The following is a 19263-nucleotide window of genomic DNA, read 5'->3' on the forward strand; positions in this document are numbered from 1 at the left end:
TTAAGGTGTACTTCTTGTGGAGGTCTCCTTTTCATATTCTCCGTATAACTGCTGATCTGCATCTGTAGATGCTCAGTGTTCTTAAAACGGGGCTTTTCTCTCTTTCATATGAAAGCTCCTCTTGCATAGTTCTGTTACCTTTTTGTTTCTAGGCCAGAGAGGGTCTTCAGGACAGTGGGAGGAAGCGGCTTTCAAGAAACTGTTTTAAGTCCCATAAATCATTAGCAGTTGGTATGCAGTCTATGGGATTGGGGATCAGCAGTCAGAGATCATCATCTCCAAGGCTGACTCAAATTCCTGCCAGAAGACACGGACTGTCTTTTCTTTTAATCACCTAGTGACTGTTTTCTGGCATATGTCTTGTGGGTCACAAACCAGTTCACAGTGCATGCAACACAGTAGAGATTACAGAGCTCTCGCTGATCTTCCCCACCATTCCTTGATGCAATCTTTCAAACAAGTATCACTGCAGAGGGTTGAGGGAAGACTATTATGCAAGGTGCGTCTCTTAAGTGGAAAGAAGAGGGGACTGTCTAAGGCTCTCCAGCCAACATTGAATCAAGCAGCAACACCCTTGGAGTAATCCCAAGGTCCTGCTGTGGGAAGGCTGTACATGGGGCACTGCTACCATTAACCTTCTTTGGGGTCTTTTCTTGCAGGTACCTTTCTCTAACTGCAGCAGGGACTGCCTCCCAGGCACCAGAAAGGGCATTATTGAGGGAGAGCCCACCTGCTGCTTTGAGTGCGTGGACTGCCCTGATGGGGAGTACAGTGATGAAACAGGTAATACCCACAGGGTTGCTTTGGGGTTTGCAGTGGACCATATGAGCCCTCTGTGCATCACCCACAGTTCTGTTGAAGTCACTTACCTGCAGTGCTGAGCCGGAGGCTGCTTTGCCAGGGGCCGTCACAGAAAGCCTAGAGGGACATTCTCCTGAGAAGCTTATGGGAGTTGAATCCTGTGGTCTTCAGATCCCGTGTTCTGCTAAGCTGCTTGTCACTCCTGCTCTGAATTAGGAAAACTGAGGCAGAGAAATGGAAAAGGACTTGCACGTAGGAAGCCTCTCAGGCCATAGGTGAACTCCGCTGCATTGTAGCAATATCTTTTGTTTCTCCAAAAACCTGGAGGAAAGAGACACTCTCTACCCTAATCCTAGGTACTGTAGTTATCCATCTTCCTCCATCTTTTCCTTTTGTTATCAGCTTCTTATTTCATGTTTTACAAAAAAAAAAAAGACTATTCTATTCCCGACTTCAAAAGCAGAGAGGTATATTTCCCTTTACAGGGTCACCAACCACAGCTTCTGTTGAACACTGGCGCTGCGAAAGAGCAGAATCTCTTGGGTCCTATCAAACACCCACAGACATTCTTTTTTTTGGTTGCAGTGGAAGCTTGGATCAAGCCACTCAGGTTCTGCAGTGAAGGGAAAAGTTAACTCCGGTTTTAGTGTTGCTTGAAAAATTCTGAATTTCCAACACCATTAGTGCTTCCTCGGTGTTGGACATCCCCAGGCTAATGAAGGCAAATAAATCTTTTCCAAGCAGCAGTCCCCTCCATACTGCAGAGTACTCAGGACCCTCTCCAGCAGCACCAGCCCCAGCACATACTGCAGACCTTACCTGAGATGAAAACCAGTAGGTTGCATGCAAGACTGAAGAAGTATTCTCCTTTGGGAGAGAATCTAATCTGCATTCTATCAGACAGGAGTCGTAATATTTTTACAAGAACACACAGTAAGCATATAGTACTTTATAGCACTATATGTACATATACATATATTAGAAGCTGCTTACATGTAACATTTTAATTAAATAGAAGCGATCCTGGTCATTTTTAATAGGTGTCATTTGGTGTTTTTCACAAGATTTTGGGAGCTGGCACTGTTTTGAGAGATTTGTTTGTGAGATTTGTGAGGCTGAGGGAATGACTGCATTCCGACTCCGCAGTTTTCTGCTGCAATTTCAGCTGACAGTAATGCTTTTTACTTCCTGTACTTACCAGTTTTATAGGCACAGAGAACAGTTTCACAACCAGTCTCATCAAACTGACATAGTGATACTACCAAAAGAGACAATCTCTCATCTCCTCCCCAAGCTGTTTGCTTTCATCCATTGTCTAGTACTTGTGCAACCACAGAGCAAATTGGATCAGGTCTCTGGTCTTCCTGAAAACAATTTCATTTTTTGGCAGGTTGAGTTTCCAAGTTGGAACAAGAAGCTGCATGAACTTTCATGCTAACACAAAGAGGGGGAAGGAATGAGCAGCCTTGGGGGAGAAGGGAGATCTGGTTTGCTCCGTTAAGTGGCAGCATAGTCTCTATCTAGGTCAGCTCAAGACAACAGTGAAAGCACTTCTTTAGGATGCAGTGATAAATAGTTGCCTCTGTATCAGGTGGAGGTGGCTGAATCCCTTGGTATGTGAAGTTAGCTTTGCCCTGCATGCAGTTTCCAATGAGCTTCCAGGTAAAAGACACACATAAAATAAAAATGATTGGCTGAACAAAAGTAAATGAAATGACACGGTGATGGGAGCTTCTGAGTGTGCTTTTACATCCAGTACAAGTTTTTCAGGTGAACAACTTAGGTGAGACAAGCAGTCATTAGGAGAGCAGAATCATATCAAGCAGTGGATATTCCCTGCAACCACCACTCCAGAAGAAGAGAGCTTGAAATACTTTGCACTCATTAGCTTTGCATTCCTGACTTCCTCATTAGCACCAAGCTCTGTTTTGGGAGCTATTCTCAGGGTCTCTGTCCACACACAGGTGAAAAGCTTTGAAAGGGGTTTTCTGAGTGTTTGTTCCCAGCACTCACTGCAGCCCATTGCTATCCTGATGGGATCCTGAAGGAAGAGGCAGGATGTGACCTCCAACTCATTGCTCTCAACCCCTTTCCACTACAATCAAAGGAGTCATGACCCTCACCAATGGAGCACAAGACCCGTCTGGATTAAAGAAGAACAGGAGCAGCAGGCTCTTCCCTTTTCATTATGGCAGCCATTGGAGACAGATGTTGCCATCCCAATAGGTTCTAATTATTTTTATGCAGAGGAAGGAGACAGAAGCATCAATTTTCCCTCTGCAACAATCAGTGGGATGCTTGTCTGAGTGGTATCCTTAGGACACATCTTCCCCTGATGTTCCAGCATGAAATGAGAGTGTGCTGGGGGTCAAGGGCATTTCCTGCCTTCAGGGATGAGCAATTTAAACAGTTCCAAGACTCACCTCCAAGGAATAAGAAATAAGCTCTCAAAACACTTAAGGAGGCAAGAACGTTTTTCATTTTCTCTGTAGTAGAGACAGGCAGGATGTTTCACATGATGATAAGAGTGTGAGAGGTATGAAGACAGAGAGAAGCAGATGATAAAAATGAAGAAACAGAAGGGGACACAGCTTGTATAACAGCTAAAAGTAATCAAACAAGCTTTGCAAAGTTTTACCAAGAAATGGATCCAAAAAGCAGAGTACATGGGCAGCACTTTGGTTTTTTTTGTTGTTGTTGTTGTGTTTTTGTTTTGCTTTTTGTTTGTTTTTTTGTTGTTGTTGCTGTTGTTTTTTAAGTTGGCAGGTTTGTTGTTTCACTGTAAAACACTCTGAAACAGCAATAAATGATATTGTGAACCTGCAGGCACCTGACGGGAACACCCCCTGTATTTAAGGTGAAGAACAGGGTGTAGTTGCCATGCACTTTGTCTCCCATTTCAGTCTCTTATTCTGACAAACCTTCCCTCTCCCTGTCACTTGTTTTTCAGATGCAAGTGCTTGTGACAAATGCCCTGAGGATTACTGGTCCAATGAGAACCACACATCCTGCATCCCCAAGCAAATAGAGTTCCTGTCCTGGACAGAGCCCTTTGGGATTGCTCTGACTCTCTTCGCTGTGCTGGGAATTTTCCTGACTTCTTTTGTCCTGGGAGTCTTCACCAAATTTCGCAACACTCCCATTGTCAAGGCCACAAACCGGGAGCTGTCCTACCTCCTCCTCTTCTCCTTGCTCTGCTGCTTCTCCAGCTCATTGTTCTTCATTGGCGAGCCCCAGAACTGGACTTGTCGTCTGCGGCAGCCAGCTTTTGGCATCAGCTTTGTTCTCTGCATCTCCTGCATCCTGGTGAAAACCAACCGCGTCCTGCTTGTCTTCGAGGCAAAGATCCCCACAAGCCTCCATCGAAAGTGGTGGGGCCTCAACCTTCAGTTCCTCCTAGTCTTCTTGTGTACATTTGTACAGATTGTCATCTGCGTGATTTGGCTCTACACAGCCCCACCATCCAGTTATCGAAACCACGAGCTGGAGGATGAGATTATCTTCATCACTTGCCATGAGGGCTCCCTGATGGCCCTTGGCTTCCTCATTGGCTACACCTGCCTCCTGGCAGCCATTTGCTTCTTCTTTGCCTTCAAGTCTCGAAAACTGCCCGAGAACTTCAATGAGGCCAAGTTCATCACCTTCAGCATGCTGATCTTTTTCATTGTCTGGATCTCCTTCATCCCTGCTTATGCCAGCACATATGGCAAGTTTGTCTCTGCCGTGGAGGTGATTGCAATACTGGCTGCCAGCTTTGGGCTCCTGGCCTGCATCTTCTTCAACAAAGTCTACATTATTCTCTTCAAGCCGTCCCGCAACACAATCGAAGAAGTGCGCTGCAGCACAGCTGCCCATGCTTTCAAGGTGGCTGCCAGGGCCACATTGAGACGGAGCAACGTGTCACGCAAGCGCTCCAACAGCCTCGGGGGCTCCACCGGATCCACCCCTTCCTCCTCCATCAGCAGCAAAAGCAACCATGAAGACCCTTTTCCTCTACCAGCCTCTGCTGAGCGGCAGCGCCAGCAGCAGCGTGGGTGCAAGCAAAAGGTCAGCTTCGGGAGCGGCACAGTTACCCTGTCCCTGAGCTTTGAGGAACCGCAGAAGAATGCCATGGCCAACAGGAACACCAAGCGCAGGAACTCCCTGGAGGCCCAGAACAGTGACGACAGCCTGATGCGGCATCGGGCCCTGCTTCCCCTGCAGAACAGTGAGTCCCTCGGTGCTGAGCCTGGCTTCCAGGCAGCTTCCAGCCCAGAGTCCAGCTCGCAGGAATCAATGGTGGGAGACACCAAAGAAGAGGTACCAAGCCCTGAGGCAGAGCCTTCCCTGCCATCAGCTAATTCTCGAAATTTTATAGGCACTGGAGGTGGCTCTGTCACAGAGAACACAGTACATTCCTAACAAAAGAAGATCATGAAAAGCGCACCAGTCCCCAAGAGGAACTTGCTCACCTCTTGCTTCTGAATGGGAAAGACAACAAAGATACATATCTGTGACACAGCCCCACCACGTTATTGTTAGTGCCGGCAGGGTAACACACATGCCTCCAGAGGAAGGACTGTCAGAAGCCTGTGTCTGGGGAGCCTTGAACTGAATTTGCATTTGCTTTATTGAAATCAGGACATCTTGGAAGGACAAGTGAAGATTGCCTCTGGTGGGGCTTAAGCAGAACTTTGCATGCTGCCTTGCCTCTGTAAGCTTTTCCTGCCAGACTGCAACTCAGCTGACTATGGGAGGCACTGGGCAATTCCACTATACTCTGCTTTTACATTTATGTATAATATTCCTCTTCCCCACTATGTATAATATTCCCTCTTTACCCAGTATATGTGATCTGTAACCATGTGCATCAGGACTCTCAGCTCTTCAAAAGCAAGATACACAGTTTCACTTGGGGAAAGCACAGTCAGGGGGAAATAATAAAGCCCCCAGTGTCCTGCATGGTGTGTACAGCCAAGGGTGTGAACATGTAAAGTATTTAATGTGACAGAGCGCCTTGCTATTTATATTTAGTAATGTCCCAATTTCTGCTTTCCGCCCAGCAGGAAATACTGGACTATACCCTTCCTAGACTCCATTGCACTAGACCAAGCTACTAGGTTCCTACTGTTTTCTTCCAGCTGAGGTGGCTTTACCTCCAACCTGCCTGCTTTGGTGGAGGGGGAGAACAGCTTGTAAATGCCCCTGGAGAACGTTGTGAGAGCACAATGACATGTATTCATGATTGATTACGTTGCTAGTAGTTGTATGCTTAACAAAGTGTTGCTGCTGTAATATTCCACATGGCATACATGGCTAACCCTTTCACACCATAGTCAGTGTTGTGCTTTGCCATATTAATCTGCCTCACACCTACACAAAGCATTGCGCTAGTCATGACAGTACTCGTGGGCCTGATAAAAAGCCAATAAAACAAGGTGAAATGGAGGAGTTAGGGATGGAGAAATAGCCCCCAAATCTGGTAATATTTCAGATGAATATTGTAAGCATGCATGCTGATAGATGATGGGGTGAAGAATATACAGACCTGGGCTCTGAGATATTCCAACAGATAAATGAGTGAACTGGATATGTTTTGGTTCCTATTGGCCTTCTACTTGGTTATGTCCCTCCTGGCCCATCTTGAAGAGAGGGTACTTAGAACAGGAAGGGTGCATTGTACCTAGAGAAGAAGAGTAAGGACTTCAGAAGAGAGTACAGTTGAACTTCATTACTCTTGACTCTTGTTCTACACCCCCAAAAGCAGACATAAGTGCTCCTGGTTGTGCGAGGTATGCCCGGTTCCTCTCCATCCATGCTGGAAAGGCTGAAGTAAGAGAGTCTTTAGAACAGAATTTTGTTGCAGCCTGATGAAAGAAAGAATGCTCCTAGGCAGCCCAGCAGGAAGGGTGAGGCTATGTTGCAGAATTTACTTCCCTCTTTACAGATCCCATATACAAGAACAGGCATCTGCTGTGAAGGTGTCAGTACCTTCGCCCATCAAACATGAAGGTAGTCTAGACCCCTGTGGAAAGGTATACAGGCCTGCAGCTTAGCATGAGCAGAGACGAAAGGACTGTGTGAATGTGTTGGGGAAAATACAATTCTGTTGTTGCTGTTTTTGCTTGTTTGTTCTTTTGCCAGGGCAGGAAAATAAAACTTACAGGTGACATTACTGCATAAAAACTGTTTTGCAACCTCCACTGGCTGCTGAGGAGTTTTGCTTTACGAGGGCACAGTGGAAGTCCAGAAACCAATGAAGAATGCTATTAAGACAAGTTATTTTAACCCTTTTGTTGCTCTGCTATATTCAACTTGGAGTGGGCTCAAATTTTAATTACACCATGTAAGAACCAATCCAACTTTAACTGTTTGGCCTGCAAATAACAATATGTGATTACAGCTATGGCACTGCAGGTTAAAAGAAAGAAAAAGAGTTTGAAAACACATGTCACTGGGGCCACACTTCCAGAAACCACATTCTACCACTAGACCCAGTGGGAGTTGCTCATTGCTTCTGAGGAAAAAAAAGAAAAAAGAAAAAAAAAAAAAACATGTCCCTTCCCCAGGCTGCTGCTGACTCAAGCCACCAGGCTTAATTTAGAGGTGGCAATTGAAACCCGTGGATTCCTGGATCTAACCAAATACATGAATGCACATAGCTATTAGATGGCAAAAGGGCTAAAAAAAAATAATTACAGCTCACTCTTAGTAAAAGTTCAGTAGCCAAATAACTTTAGTGCTAGTGAATCACTCCTATGGGCCAGACCCAGAAAGTAGCCCTTGAAGCTGACAGTCTTTCACAGATTCACAGATTTTTCTAGGTTGGAAGAGACCTCAAGATCATCGAGTCCAACCTCCGACCTAACACTAAGTACTCCACTAAACCATGTCCCTAAGCTCTACATCTAAACGTCTTTTAAAGACCTCCAGGGATGGTGACTCCACCACCTCCCTGGGCAGCCCGTTCCAATGCTTAATAACCCTTTCGGTAAAGAAGTACTTCCTAACATCCAACCTAAAACTCCCCTGTCGCAACTTTAGCCCATTCCCCCTCGTCCTGTCACCAGGCACGTGGGAGAATAGACCAACCCCCACCTCTCTACAGCCTCCTTTCAGGTAACTGTAGAGAGCGATGAGGTCGCCCCTGAGCCTCCTCTTCTCCAGGCTGAACAAGCCCAGCTCCCTCAGCCGCTCCTCGTAAGACTTGTTCTCCAGACCCCTCACAAGCTTACAAGCTTGGTCGCCCTTTTTTTTTTTTTTTTTTTTTTTTTTTTTTTTTTTTCTTTCTGTGCTCGAGCGAGTCCAGAGTCTTGAAAGTACAAAAGTTCTCAATGAATTAAATGAGGACAACAGAAGATATAAACTGTGCACAAACACATGTAATGTGAGAAATGAAGTCACCACTGCCTGCTTTGTTTGGAGGACAATATTCACTGGCTACACTCACAGTAGATAATATTGATATTTATTGCTAAGCTTCTTGGGTGTTCTTAATTCGTTACATCTGCTTAAAAGGAAGTTCTACCCTGGCACACAATGAAGCTCCAATGGCCTGCCATAATTTCCTTGTGACAGATTTGAATGCTCAGTTTCCTGGGGAAGCCCCATCCACCCTCACTGCACACTTACCCTGAGCTGAAAGCCTCAAGCCACATAGGCTGAGCACTTCTGCTGCAGCCTTATTTGAGTGACGCATGCACTAGAGGCTAGGGAAAATCAGTAAAGAAGGAACCCCTTCATGAAGGCGATTTGCAACCAAACTCTTTTTTTTCCATGCATGGAGGGTATGTCTTCTCATCCTGCCATGTCCAGGAGAGGAAGGTTGCTCAGCCGCCTGTCACACAAGACAATACTGATGAAGACGAGTTGGGTTACATGCTTCTGTGGAAAGCTCAAACCCAAGAACTTCCACTGGCATGTCCCACCAGAAGTCACTTGTGTGAATGGCTCCCCCTTCCCACCCCCCACGGCTCAAAAATCTACATCAAAGCATGTGCCCTTGGTTGGTATTTGCTGGACCATCAGGAGAGGGACGATGGGAGAGGACAGAATTTCTCCTTCCCCATTCTGTTTCATGGGTGTCGTCCCTTACCCACGCAGGAAGCCCCTGCAGTATGCAACACCCACCGCTGGTAAATTCAGGGATATATTTACTAAATTGCCAAAGGGGCGTTGGGGACGCGTAAGAGAAGGCGGGTTTGCTGTTTTTCCATGGAATCAGTTCAAATCGGCTAGAAATAAACACAAACCCAGCGCCCTGGCCCCGCCCCGGCGGCAGGCCCGGCCCCGGGGCGGGAGCGGGGCCCGCCCCGGCGTGAAGGCCGCTGCTGGGCGGAGAGAGGAGAGGAGAGGGGAGGCCGCCGTCATGTTGTGCGGGGGTGTCTCGGCGACCCAGCCCGCCACCAGCGAGACCCAGAAGATCGCCGACGAGGTGAGGGGGACGCGCCGGGGACGGGCACGGCGAAAGCCCCATGGGCCTGGGGCGGGGCGGCGGGGCCCGGGCGGCTCCCGTAGGGCCTGCGCCCGGCGTGGGCTTGCTGGGGCTGGGGCTGCCTTGCGCCCCTAGGGCGGTGGGGTCGCTGCCTGCAGGCAGGCGGCCGGGGAGCAGTCACCCCCCGAGCATACGTATTGAGAAAAACATACTTTGTTAACTCAAGATAAATTTCTCAAATTATCTTCTTTGCTTGAATCTCTGTGGAGATTTTCTGTGTTCTGCCAGTTCGCTTAACGTGAGTGTGTTTCCTGTTCCTGCTTTTCCAGCTCTCATCTCCGTTGCGTTATTTTGTTAGAGTGGTGGCGATGGCCAAACACTGGCCAGATTCAGTGCTCGCAAGCACTGCTGCTGACCCAGAGCATGTAAAATGTGAGGAAAAGCAGGACAGCTTCCCTCCAGCAGTGCACCTGGCTTAGGGATCTCACAGGAACTACCTTTCCACTGCAAGGATTCCCACCCAGGTTTGCTCAGTCTTTGGCTTCTTGCTGGAAGCTGTGGCAAGGATTAGTCAGGGTGATTCTGAACCATCTTCTTTCTAGTAGCTGTTTCGGGAGTAGGCAAACAGGCTGTGCAGATCATTCAAGAACTGTCAGGATGTGATCATTTTCAGCCCTGTCATTGAATTGCAGGTCGTTCAGGTGGGAAGGGACTACACCTCCTGCTCAGTGCAGGATCAGCAGTCCTGGGCTGCTTGGGGCTTTGATCACTCAGGTCTTCAAAACCTCCATGGATGGAAACTGCACAGCTTCTTTGGGCAACCTGTTGTGCTGTTGGACTGTCCTCATACAAAAAAAATTCTTTCTGTCCTCAAAGGGCAAGTGTTCCGGCCATCTTACCTCATGGTGGCCCTTCACTGAGCTCACTACAGCTTATTGCCATCTCTCTTTCTCGTTTTGGGGGCCCAAAACTGGACATAGTATTCTAAATGTGCTCTGACGAGTGCCAAGTAAAGGGCAATAATCACTTTACTCTCTCTTCTGCATGGACTCCTGCTGATGCAGCCCAGTATGCCATTAGCTGTCATTACTACCAGGGCACGCTGCTGGCTCATGTTTAGTGTACTGTCCACCAGGACCCCCAGATCTGGACCTTGATCATGAATTAGCAGAGTGGGTTGAAATTGGTTCTTTCGGGGATTACTTCTCTCTGAGCACTCCGTACTGTGTCAGGATGTCCGTTTGTCATATGCTGTGGTGAGTCATTGCCATGATACCCTGACAAACTACAGCTGCATGTGACTCTGAGCTGTCTGTAGTCATGGAGCCTAGTGCTGACTTTCTGGTGGAAATACAAAATGCGCTGAGCTGAGACAATTTTGAGACCTGTGAAACCAAACTTGCACAACATCTAGGGTTAGTTGGGGAGCACTGGACAGGTTGGGGGCACTGGGATACTTACGTCTACCCTCCACCATGCTTCGCAAAATTTGGAACAGTAGCTCTAGGGATGAGAACTGAAGCCACTTGCTCCATCCTCTGACTCGGGGAAAGAAAGAGGGAGGACTGAATTACTGTGCTTTCGGGGACTGAACCCCTCCGCGCAGCATTTGAGAATGCAAAGTTTTTGGGTGCACTTTGATTTCTATATGCCAAAAAGCATGTGTACACAATCATCCAAACATCATTGCATTACTTTTGATGTACTGCTTATAGCCTGGAGGAAGTATAGAGCTGTGACCCTGGAGGGAAGATGTAGAGTATGGTCACAGCTCCGAGGGTCAGGATGACAACCAATCCTTTCTTGTGTACAGAAAAGCACCAGAGTTTGGTCCAGCACCTGAGTGGTGGCAGTGGCACTCGTTTCCCCCAAGGTGGGATGCAGGCAAGATAGCAAATGTATTAATTTGCAAAGAAGAAGCATAATATAATTGGAAAGAGAAAATATATTCACTCCTGTTGCGTTGGGAGTGGAATGAGGGCTATGGAATGATGCAGTGCTGCAGGGAAAGCCTTCTGGGTAGCACTCAGCTTGCAGCAGGGATTCTAAGTAATTCATTCTAAGTAATTTGTAAATAAAGCCTAAAATCTGCTTTCCTACCCAAGAATCTTACTGTATAGCCATGACGTTCTAGGCAGCCAAGTGCGGGACAGAAAAGCTGCAACTCGTGAGAGCTCATGTCTCTATCAGGGGTACTGGGCAGGTTATTCTGACTTCTTGAGCACAGGTTTTGTTCTCTGGAAACTGGGAATGATGACTCAGGATGCTTGTTATTTGGGGGGGAACTATTTACAGTTTGAAACACTTCATATTGCAGTTATTAAATGCTGGAAGAACTGTCAAGTGTTGTAAAGCCTCAAGCTGAGGTATGTTGCTTTCCAAGCTTGGTTTTTGGAGGCCTGTCTGTGATTTGAAGAGGGAGCTAACGCTGAAGACAGCCCTCTTATTTTTGTAAAAATTACATATGTTTTAAATCTCCTCTTTTTAAAAGACCTAAAGTCTTGCATATGTATATAGTAAACCGCTTTACATTTGTTGTTAAATATACAGGACAAAAAGGGAAGCTGAGACGTTACTAGTGGAAATAACGTCAAAATAAATCTTCTAGAATAACAACACAGTTCTTTGTTAGAGGCTGTCTCCAGACTTGGTTTCAGTCTGTGATCACTGAATCACATCACTGTCTTGGCTGTGCTGCCTATCTAGACTTCTGGCCTTGCTTTAACACACAAAAAAGACCTTAAGGGTAATCAGGCACACTGATAGTGTGAGCCTTAAGTCCTAAATACTTGAATATTGCATCAGTCTTAATAACTTGATGTTTCCTTAAGGTGAAGCCTCAGCTAGAAGAAAAAGAAGGGAAAACCTTTGATGTCTTCACTGCAGTGGAGTTTAAGGCTCAGGTGGTTGCTGGAACAAACTACTTTATCAAGGTAAAGGACACAGGGCAGGGGAATCCCTCTTTTTTTTTTTCATAGAACACATTTGCAAATTTTTTTTGTTTACTTTGTGTACACAGGGATGCTTGTGATTTGGCCTTAATAAGAAAATATCTGTGCATGTAAATTAAAAAAAAAAAAGTCACCCCCACCTCCCAGCCTGTCTTCTTTCAAATACTAAATGGAGATAAGCGTACTTTTCTATTATCATAACGATCTGTACTTAAGTTACTCTGTGAAACTTGGTTTTGTAATAATTACACATCCATGATGCTGAGAACTAAAATTGTATTAAGTGAAGTCCAGATGTGGAAGGATACAGTTAAGTATCAAACCTCCTCTGACTCTGCCTATAGTGATGTCACACACAAAAAAGAAAAAAAAAAAAAAAAAAAAGCAAATGTGATCAAAGCATTTAAGTCTTTGTTCTTCCAGATAAGATTAGAGTATTTTTCATGTGTTTAATCACTTCTCAGCAACTCCGAGGCACATTCCCTATCTCAGGCATAGGGAGGATTAGCAGACAGAAGGATCAGGTGGTATTTCCACAAAGTCACAACTCCCAGTCTGCCCCAAACAAGGCCACACCTTCTGAGGTGATGTTTTTCATTACTGTGTCTCTGCTTCCCCAACCTCAAACGCACCAACCTAAATCATCCCTCCTGATGAAGGCGACTGTTACTCCATAGCACTCACTGGTTTTCGTGCCTTTCAGGTCCATGTTGGAAATGATGAGTTCGTGCACCTGCGGGTGTTCAAAAGCCTTCCTCATGAGAATAAGCCACTGAGTCTCCATGGATACCAGAGCAGCAAGACGAAGCATGATGAACTGACTTATTTCTAGCAAACTTACTTGTCTTCCGAATGATTTCTTATGTATAGTTTCTATAGGCTGCAAAATGTTGATTCCTGTTCCAACAAAGAACAAGAAAATATCTTTTTTTTTTTTTAACAAAACTGGAAAGAAAATCCATTTCTCTTATTGCCATTTTCTTACTGTGCAATATCTAAATGAATCACATAGCTCTCCTTTCATCTTTTGCTAATGCAAACCCAAGTAGCTGCACTGGCTACAGTGCACCTCAACCAGAATATTGTGCCTGAGTTGTGTTTGTGGACTTCCCTGCTCTGGAAGTTGCAGGGGAGTGATACTACCACTCGTGGAAGGTAGACTTGAACAGAAATGATTTTGAAAGCAAGAGAAACAGGAATACTGTAGTCTTTGGAACATTCCCTTAATCATGTTTATCCTCTTGAAGCAGTAGGATGTAATGTCCAGTAGAGGGTGTATGAGTTTTAAAAAAAATTGCTTATTTTCTGAGTCCTAAGAAGTCCTAGAAAGGAATTTGAACTGTACAAGCATTTCTGCACTAATAACAATAAATATTTCTCTCAAATTTAGATGGTATATTTCATTGGCATTTCTCTGTTTTCTTTACTGCTTTTTCAATACTGGTTGCTATCTTGCTCCGTTTTTTCCCATTAGCCTTTTTCAGATTCCAAATGACTAAATCATAGAATCATATAAGTTGAAAAAGACCTCTAAGATCATCTGGTCCAACCTTTAACCTAACGCTGCCAATTCCATCATTAAACCATGTCACTAAGCACCACATCTACGTTTACATGTATATTTGTTTTAATTAGAAATGTTTTGTTTTAATCTGGTGAGGCAACAAAAAACAGTTTGGGGAGGGAGGATGGGGGTGGGAGGAAAAGTGTGTGTGTGTTGGAAATTTTGATATTTTACTTTGGGAGAGGTGTTGCTGCATTCTGAACTGAGAAGAAACAGCCCACCTGTGTATGACACCAGTGCAGATTCTTGGTCCCACACTGAAGAAACTACACATGCACATTATTACGCTTCTTGTGGCAGGAATGCTGTGTGAGCAAGTAAGTAGCACTGTTTAGAGCATGTTCTGCTTCCTAACCATTAAGTGGAACTTAAGGGAGCTCAAACTACTTTTTTGCATATATTCTTTTACTCACATCAGCCCAAAGAGTCCTCCCACATTCCCAACGTAGAACGTTGGTGGAATACGTCAGGGTTGTTGTGCACTTCTTGTTTTGCTAAAATAAGGTGGTTCTGGAGACGATATTTTTTGTTATTGGTAAACTCTCCATCCTCAGTCGTTTTATATGGTTCAAAAAAGCTAAACAGTATTGCCAAATGGTATTCTGAGAGAGGTCAGCTAGCGCTGATAATGCTAGATTGGCTGCATTTTAAGGTTTGTAGCATTAGACAGCAAGATTCAGCTCTTGTGAAAACTTAAATTCACCATGAAAGTACTCCGAAAGTCACAGGAGTCCACACATTGCCTTCTTGCTTAAAGCAAGTCCTTCAAGGACTTAAAGCATCAGATCCAGGCTGTATTATAGAGGAATTGGTGGGGAGAGGGGGGGGCCTCTGCCATGTTTTTCTAGGTACTACATAACCTGTGACAGTTACATGCCTATTCAGTACAGCACCAAATATGAACACAAGCAAGGTGTGGCCTGAAGCCCATTGAAACATTTGATGTCTCACACCTGAGCCCAAGCTCATTGGCTTGGATTGCACTGGGCAATTCAAGAGCACCTACCTGAGCAGCTGCTAACAGAAAAATATGGTTGTCGTGGTTTGGGGGTTGCTTTCTACCTTTGTCCCCTGAGAGATTAACTGAAAATTGGTTTCATTGCAGGTTCCTGATGCTACAAAAAAGGAATGAGCTGCATGCATCTCCAGTAAACCATGCTCTCTAATCATGATGGTCACTCTCTGCTCCAGGGCCTGGATGCTGGGATTGAGCTGTTCTTGCTGCAGCAGGAGGTCCCTCTTCCTGCTACTCTGAGTAGGTCATGCCTTTCCTCACCCCACCCTAACCAGTCAAGCTGCCCTTACAGAGGGGCACACAGTTTGGCTTCTCAATTCCTCCTCTAGATTCTCTCACACTTTCTGAAGAGCAGCCAATAGCTTGTCTTTAATGCACTTAGAGCAAACCCAAGAAATATGTGGCCTGTTACACCTAAAAATACTGACAGTACTTGAAAAAAAGATAAAAGGAGTGTACTCTGTCTTAGAGCTACAGCACCTTAGGTGGCAGAAACAGCTTTGACTAGTATTTCAGAACCCTCTCAAGCTTTAGTCAGGCAGCAGACCTAGACACAATATGCACAAGATGAAGAAAGCTTTCAAAACTTATTTTATTCTCATGCATTTACTGACACAGGCAGAATCCACGTGCAACTTGCAGAAGTCCGGAAACATTCCCCACCATCTCTCAGAAGTAGGTCAGAGGATCGTCTCTGGTTTTGCCAGTTTGATAACTGTCAAGTCTGGGACCTTGTTTCTCATAAGGAAGGGCTTGGAACACCCTTAAGTGGACGTAGTCAGTATCAGAAACTTGGACCTAGAAATCAGAACAGTGGGAGAATGAGGATCATGTGTGAAACTAAAAGGTGCTCTTATATACTTGGAAGGACATCTTCTATCAGAAGCTTGATTTTAGGCATATCTTCACTTCTACTTCAGTGACTCTTAGCCCAAGTCTGGATGGTAACTGGTGGCAGAAACTACACGGAGAACTCTATGTCTCCATGTATCACAGATTGTAATAAAACAAGTTTTTAAAAAAAAAAAATCAGACAGATGTTAATGGAAAACCAGGACTTCTTGGATATAGAAGCACCAGAAGAAACAAAAGGAGAAAGGTTTTAATGGCATCTTATTTAGCTCATCAAGATCCCAGTCCATCAGCTTGAAACTTCTCAGGACATTCAGAGCTGGAGACACAAGAATAAGTCCTAATGGCTCAGAGGTGGGACAAGATGCACAGACCATATCAGCTCCTAGAGGGTACAAAAAGATCTATCCAAAACCTTCACATGGTCTTAAGAACAACCCCAGAGATGCAATGACAACTTGAAAGCCAAGATCCCTTGTCTTATGTACTGTAAACACGCTGGTTTGGTGCCTGGACAGACAACATGACATGTCTTCGTGCTTGCAGGGATGACCATGAGTGAAAAACTTGCCTTCCCCTCCAGAAAACCCACACAAAGATTTTCTACAAAGTTGTGCAGAATTTCCTACATACAGAGCCAAATACAACAGGTGTTCAACTCTTATTGTGTGAGGTCTATGATATTAAAGGAAAGTTTAATGCCTTAGGCTCTTAAGAGGTCTTTACATGCTTTCTGGTGACTGCACTATGTTTGTCTTTGTCTGGATTACATCTCAGCTGTAAATTTGTTGGTAAAATATTAGTGATGTGGAAAATTCCCAAGTATAAAAGAATGACTCTTGCAACAGAGCTCATTCCAGTTAATGCTAAATTGAAGAAGTGTTTCCTGTCACTTGCAAAATTGGGAAAGATATCATCAGTCACCAGTGCTATAAATGTGTTTATTAAGTTTGATCACATATCAGTCGTAATTTCTGAGTAGCTTGGTCAGGCTACTCAGTAGTAGGTAGGCTACTCAGTACTTGGTAGGCTTACCATGGACAGCAGGCAAGTACTTTACACATGTGATTGCCTAGGTCGGCAATAAGCACTAAGGGAAGAAATGCAATGGGGCGTGACTTCTGGCTCTACCGCAGCCTTCCTATGAGTTTTTGTACTCTTCATTACTCACTATCTTGTCCACAAAATGAAGGCACATCTCACAGTAGCAGGGGAAGGATAAACATTTGTTTAAGTAAGAATCAGAATGGCCATATAATAGGTAGCCTGTCAGTACTATTCCCTTGTACCCTCAGAATGTAGAAATAACTGTTAAGAATTATTTTAAGGAAGGACTCAGGAAAGAAGGCTTGGCCGTATCTGTCCTTCCTGAGATCAACTAAATACGGGAATCTGAGAGCAAATGTTCATTATGTCTCTGCAGAATCACTGTTCCCCAAACCCTGTCTGCCAGTTCTCTTCCATAAAAAACAAACTCTGAATCTTGTCAAGAGAGCACATCCTACCCACGCTTATATCCACACATACGTGAGGTTATAACAGGACATTCACATGCAGGGTTTGTGCTATGTACAGAAAGCCAGCCTGCCCCGAAGCAATGTTTTTGAGCCTTCAGTTCTGGTTGCAGGATATGCCCTGCAATTTCTTGTATGTTACTTCTCAGAAAATTGCTGAAATCCATGGGTAAGGTTTTCCAATAGAGGATGAATTGCACTACATTTGTCGGCAAAGTGGTTTGTTTGTTTGTTTAAGTAAAGAAAGAACAGGTGGGCTGTACCTCTGCAGCAGATGACACAGAACCAAAGGGTCAGCACACGTGCTTGCATGCAAAACTAGTTAGAAGAATCTGGGATGCTCGCATTAAATTAAAAAGTTGACTAACTCTCCAACAGATGCTCAGGCTGGCCTCAAATTAATTATAATAAACACTACTGGAGGACACGAGGGAATATGAAATCTGTTGCTTTGCCTTGAAAGGCAACAGGGGAGCACGGTTACAGCTAGTTCAGATAATCTGAGCTGATAAGGCTATCCACTGACTTCAACTAAGATTATTTTACAAAAGTTATCATTCACACCTGAAGAAGCACAGTGAATGTTAAGTTTTTATACTTCTATTCTAGAGTAGTGACAGAGGAATTTTATAAGCAGCTACAGATAGTGTTGATTCTTGTTAGCCACATCAGGTTTCCTATATGTGCTTCCCTTTCCTGCTATAAGCCACTGTGCAAGTCACCTATATTGTTTGACTACAGAGTAATCCCTCTTATAAAACATACAAACCTTAATGAAGTAGTTTATTCCAGCAACCACCTGAGTCTTATATTCTATGGCTCGAAAGATATCATATGTTCTCTTTTCCCTTCTTTCAAATTCTGGCTTTACCTGTAAAAAGAAAAGGAAAAAATGGTTGGCAGATTCATATCTAGGCTTTTCCTTCCCATCTACCACTCCAATTCTCAGATTTCTAAACACACACCTGTAATTAAATAAACCCAGAACCATCAAAATAATTCAATTTACAACTAAATCTCCAGCCTTCTTTCCTATTTCAAGTGTTGCCTCCAGCATTCTTTAAAATCACATTAGAGTCAGGCTTCCTAAACGATTTTTTTCCTAAAAGCTGCGTATCGATACCTATCAGGTACAATCTTCTCCTTTCAAATACAGCAATCACAGTGCTGGCACAGTAGAGTTGGTCTTTTAATTGTATGCAAAGATTAAGTGAAGGTAGCCAGTACTATGCCTGCCTATGGACAAGGATGAAACAGAAAAGTGATTTGTTTTTATCTTACTTGCACCGTGCCTACACAGAACACTGAGAAAAATACTTACTGACAAAGGCATTTTCAGCTTCTTCAGTTTAAACACTCAGTATCACCACCTGGTCTCCCAGCCTTGGCAAAAGATTCACCCTTCACGCAGACTTTATCTTCAGATAGGTTGCAACTCACCTGGTCAACAATATGCTGGATTTCTGGAGTAGCAGGCTTAGTTTCAGATAAGCCCCCGGGTACCATCGTGGCAGGTAACATCTCCGAAATGATGGGTGGTTCTGAGGCGGGAAGTCCAGAGTAGTCTGAGAAGAGTCACCAGGCACCTTGTATATATATATATATACCTATATGTACCATGGAATCATATGACTTTTAACATATAGAACCAACCATTACTGCAATCTTAATCAGAATATAGCCTGGCCGGCAACTTTAAAGGCTTCAGGAGAAGTGTTTAATGCACAGAGGACTAATCAAGGGGTTTCCTGGGAATTGGCCTGTCATCAGTAGGATTATATTGTGAGGGAACATAGTACATCTCTATATTCCTAAGAATGTTCTTTGCATACATTGTAACATGCCACGTCAGAGTAGAAAAATGCCTATGGCAAACAAAGCTGGAATCACACAGTATGGCCTTCAGTTTAACCATTAACAAATGAGGGGAGACCTCACTGCGGCCTACAGCTTCCTCACGAGGGGGAGTGGAGGGGCAGGCGCCAATCTGTTCTCTTTAGTGACCAGCGATAGGACCCGAGGGAATGGTGTCAAGCTGAGGCAGGGGAGGTTTAGGCTGGACATCAGGAAGAGGTTCTTCACTGAGAGGGCGGTCGCGCACTGGAACAGGTTCCCCAGGGACATAGTCATGGCACCAAGCCTGTCAGAGTTTA

The 19263-nt window shown here is 44.6% G+C and overlaps 3 protein-coding genes across 5 annotated transcripts in view; 2 read left to right on the plus strand and 1 right to left on the minus strand.

The window, feature by feature from the left end:
- The window catches only part of CASR (calcium sensing receptor), a 73524-nt gene extending 66541 nt beyond the window's left edge, over nt 1-6983 (plus strand). For all 3 annotated transcript variants that reach the window (XM_067004325.1, XM_048055164.2, XM_013201518.3), the window contains exons 6-7: nt 660-783; nt 3752-6983. In XM_067004325.1, coding sequence (XP_066860426.1) covers nt 660-783; nt 3752-5202 — 1575 coding nt within the window. In that variant the 3' untranslated portion in view covers nt 5203-6983. The remainder of the gene's footprint in view (nt 1-659; nt 784-3751) is intronic.
- A 2073-nt stretch (nt 6984-9056) lies between these two features.
- LOC106049287 (cystatin-B) lies at nt 9057-13561 on the plus strand. The gene is made up of 3 exons (XM_048055157.2): nt 9057-9214; nt 12046-12147; nt 12869-13561. The coding sequence occupies exons 1-3, from the start codon at nt 9149-9151 to the stop codon at nt 12995-12997; spliced, it is 297 nt and encodes a 98-aa protein (XP_047911114.1). The 5' UTR covers nt 9057-9148; the 3' UTR covers nt 12998-13561.
- A 1746-nt stretch (nt 13562-15307) lies between these two features.
- On the minus strand, nt 15308-18847 carry LOC136791786 (cystatin-A-like). Its single transcript, XM_067004369.1, has 3 exons — nt 18551-18847; nt 17880-17981; nt 15308-15542 (listed from the first exon to the last, which is right to left on the minus strand). Exons 1-3 carry the CDS (start codon nt 18629-18631, stop codon nt 15414-15416), a joined length of 312 nt encoding a protein of 103 aa, XP_066860470.1. The 5' UTR covers nt 18632-18847; the 3' UTR covers nt 15308-15413.
- Between the last annotated feature and the right edge of the window lie 416 nt (nt 18848-19263).

Source organism: Anser cygnoides, chromosome 1 (assembly GCF_040182565.1).
Source record: "Anser cygnoides isolate HZ-2024a breed goose chromosome 1, Taihu_goose_T2T_genome, whole genome shotgun sequence".
Classification (NCBI taxonomy): domain Eukaryota; kingdom Metazoa; phylum Chordata; class Aves; order Anseriformes; family Anatidae; genus Anser; species Anser cygnoides.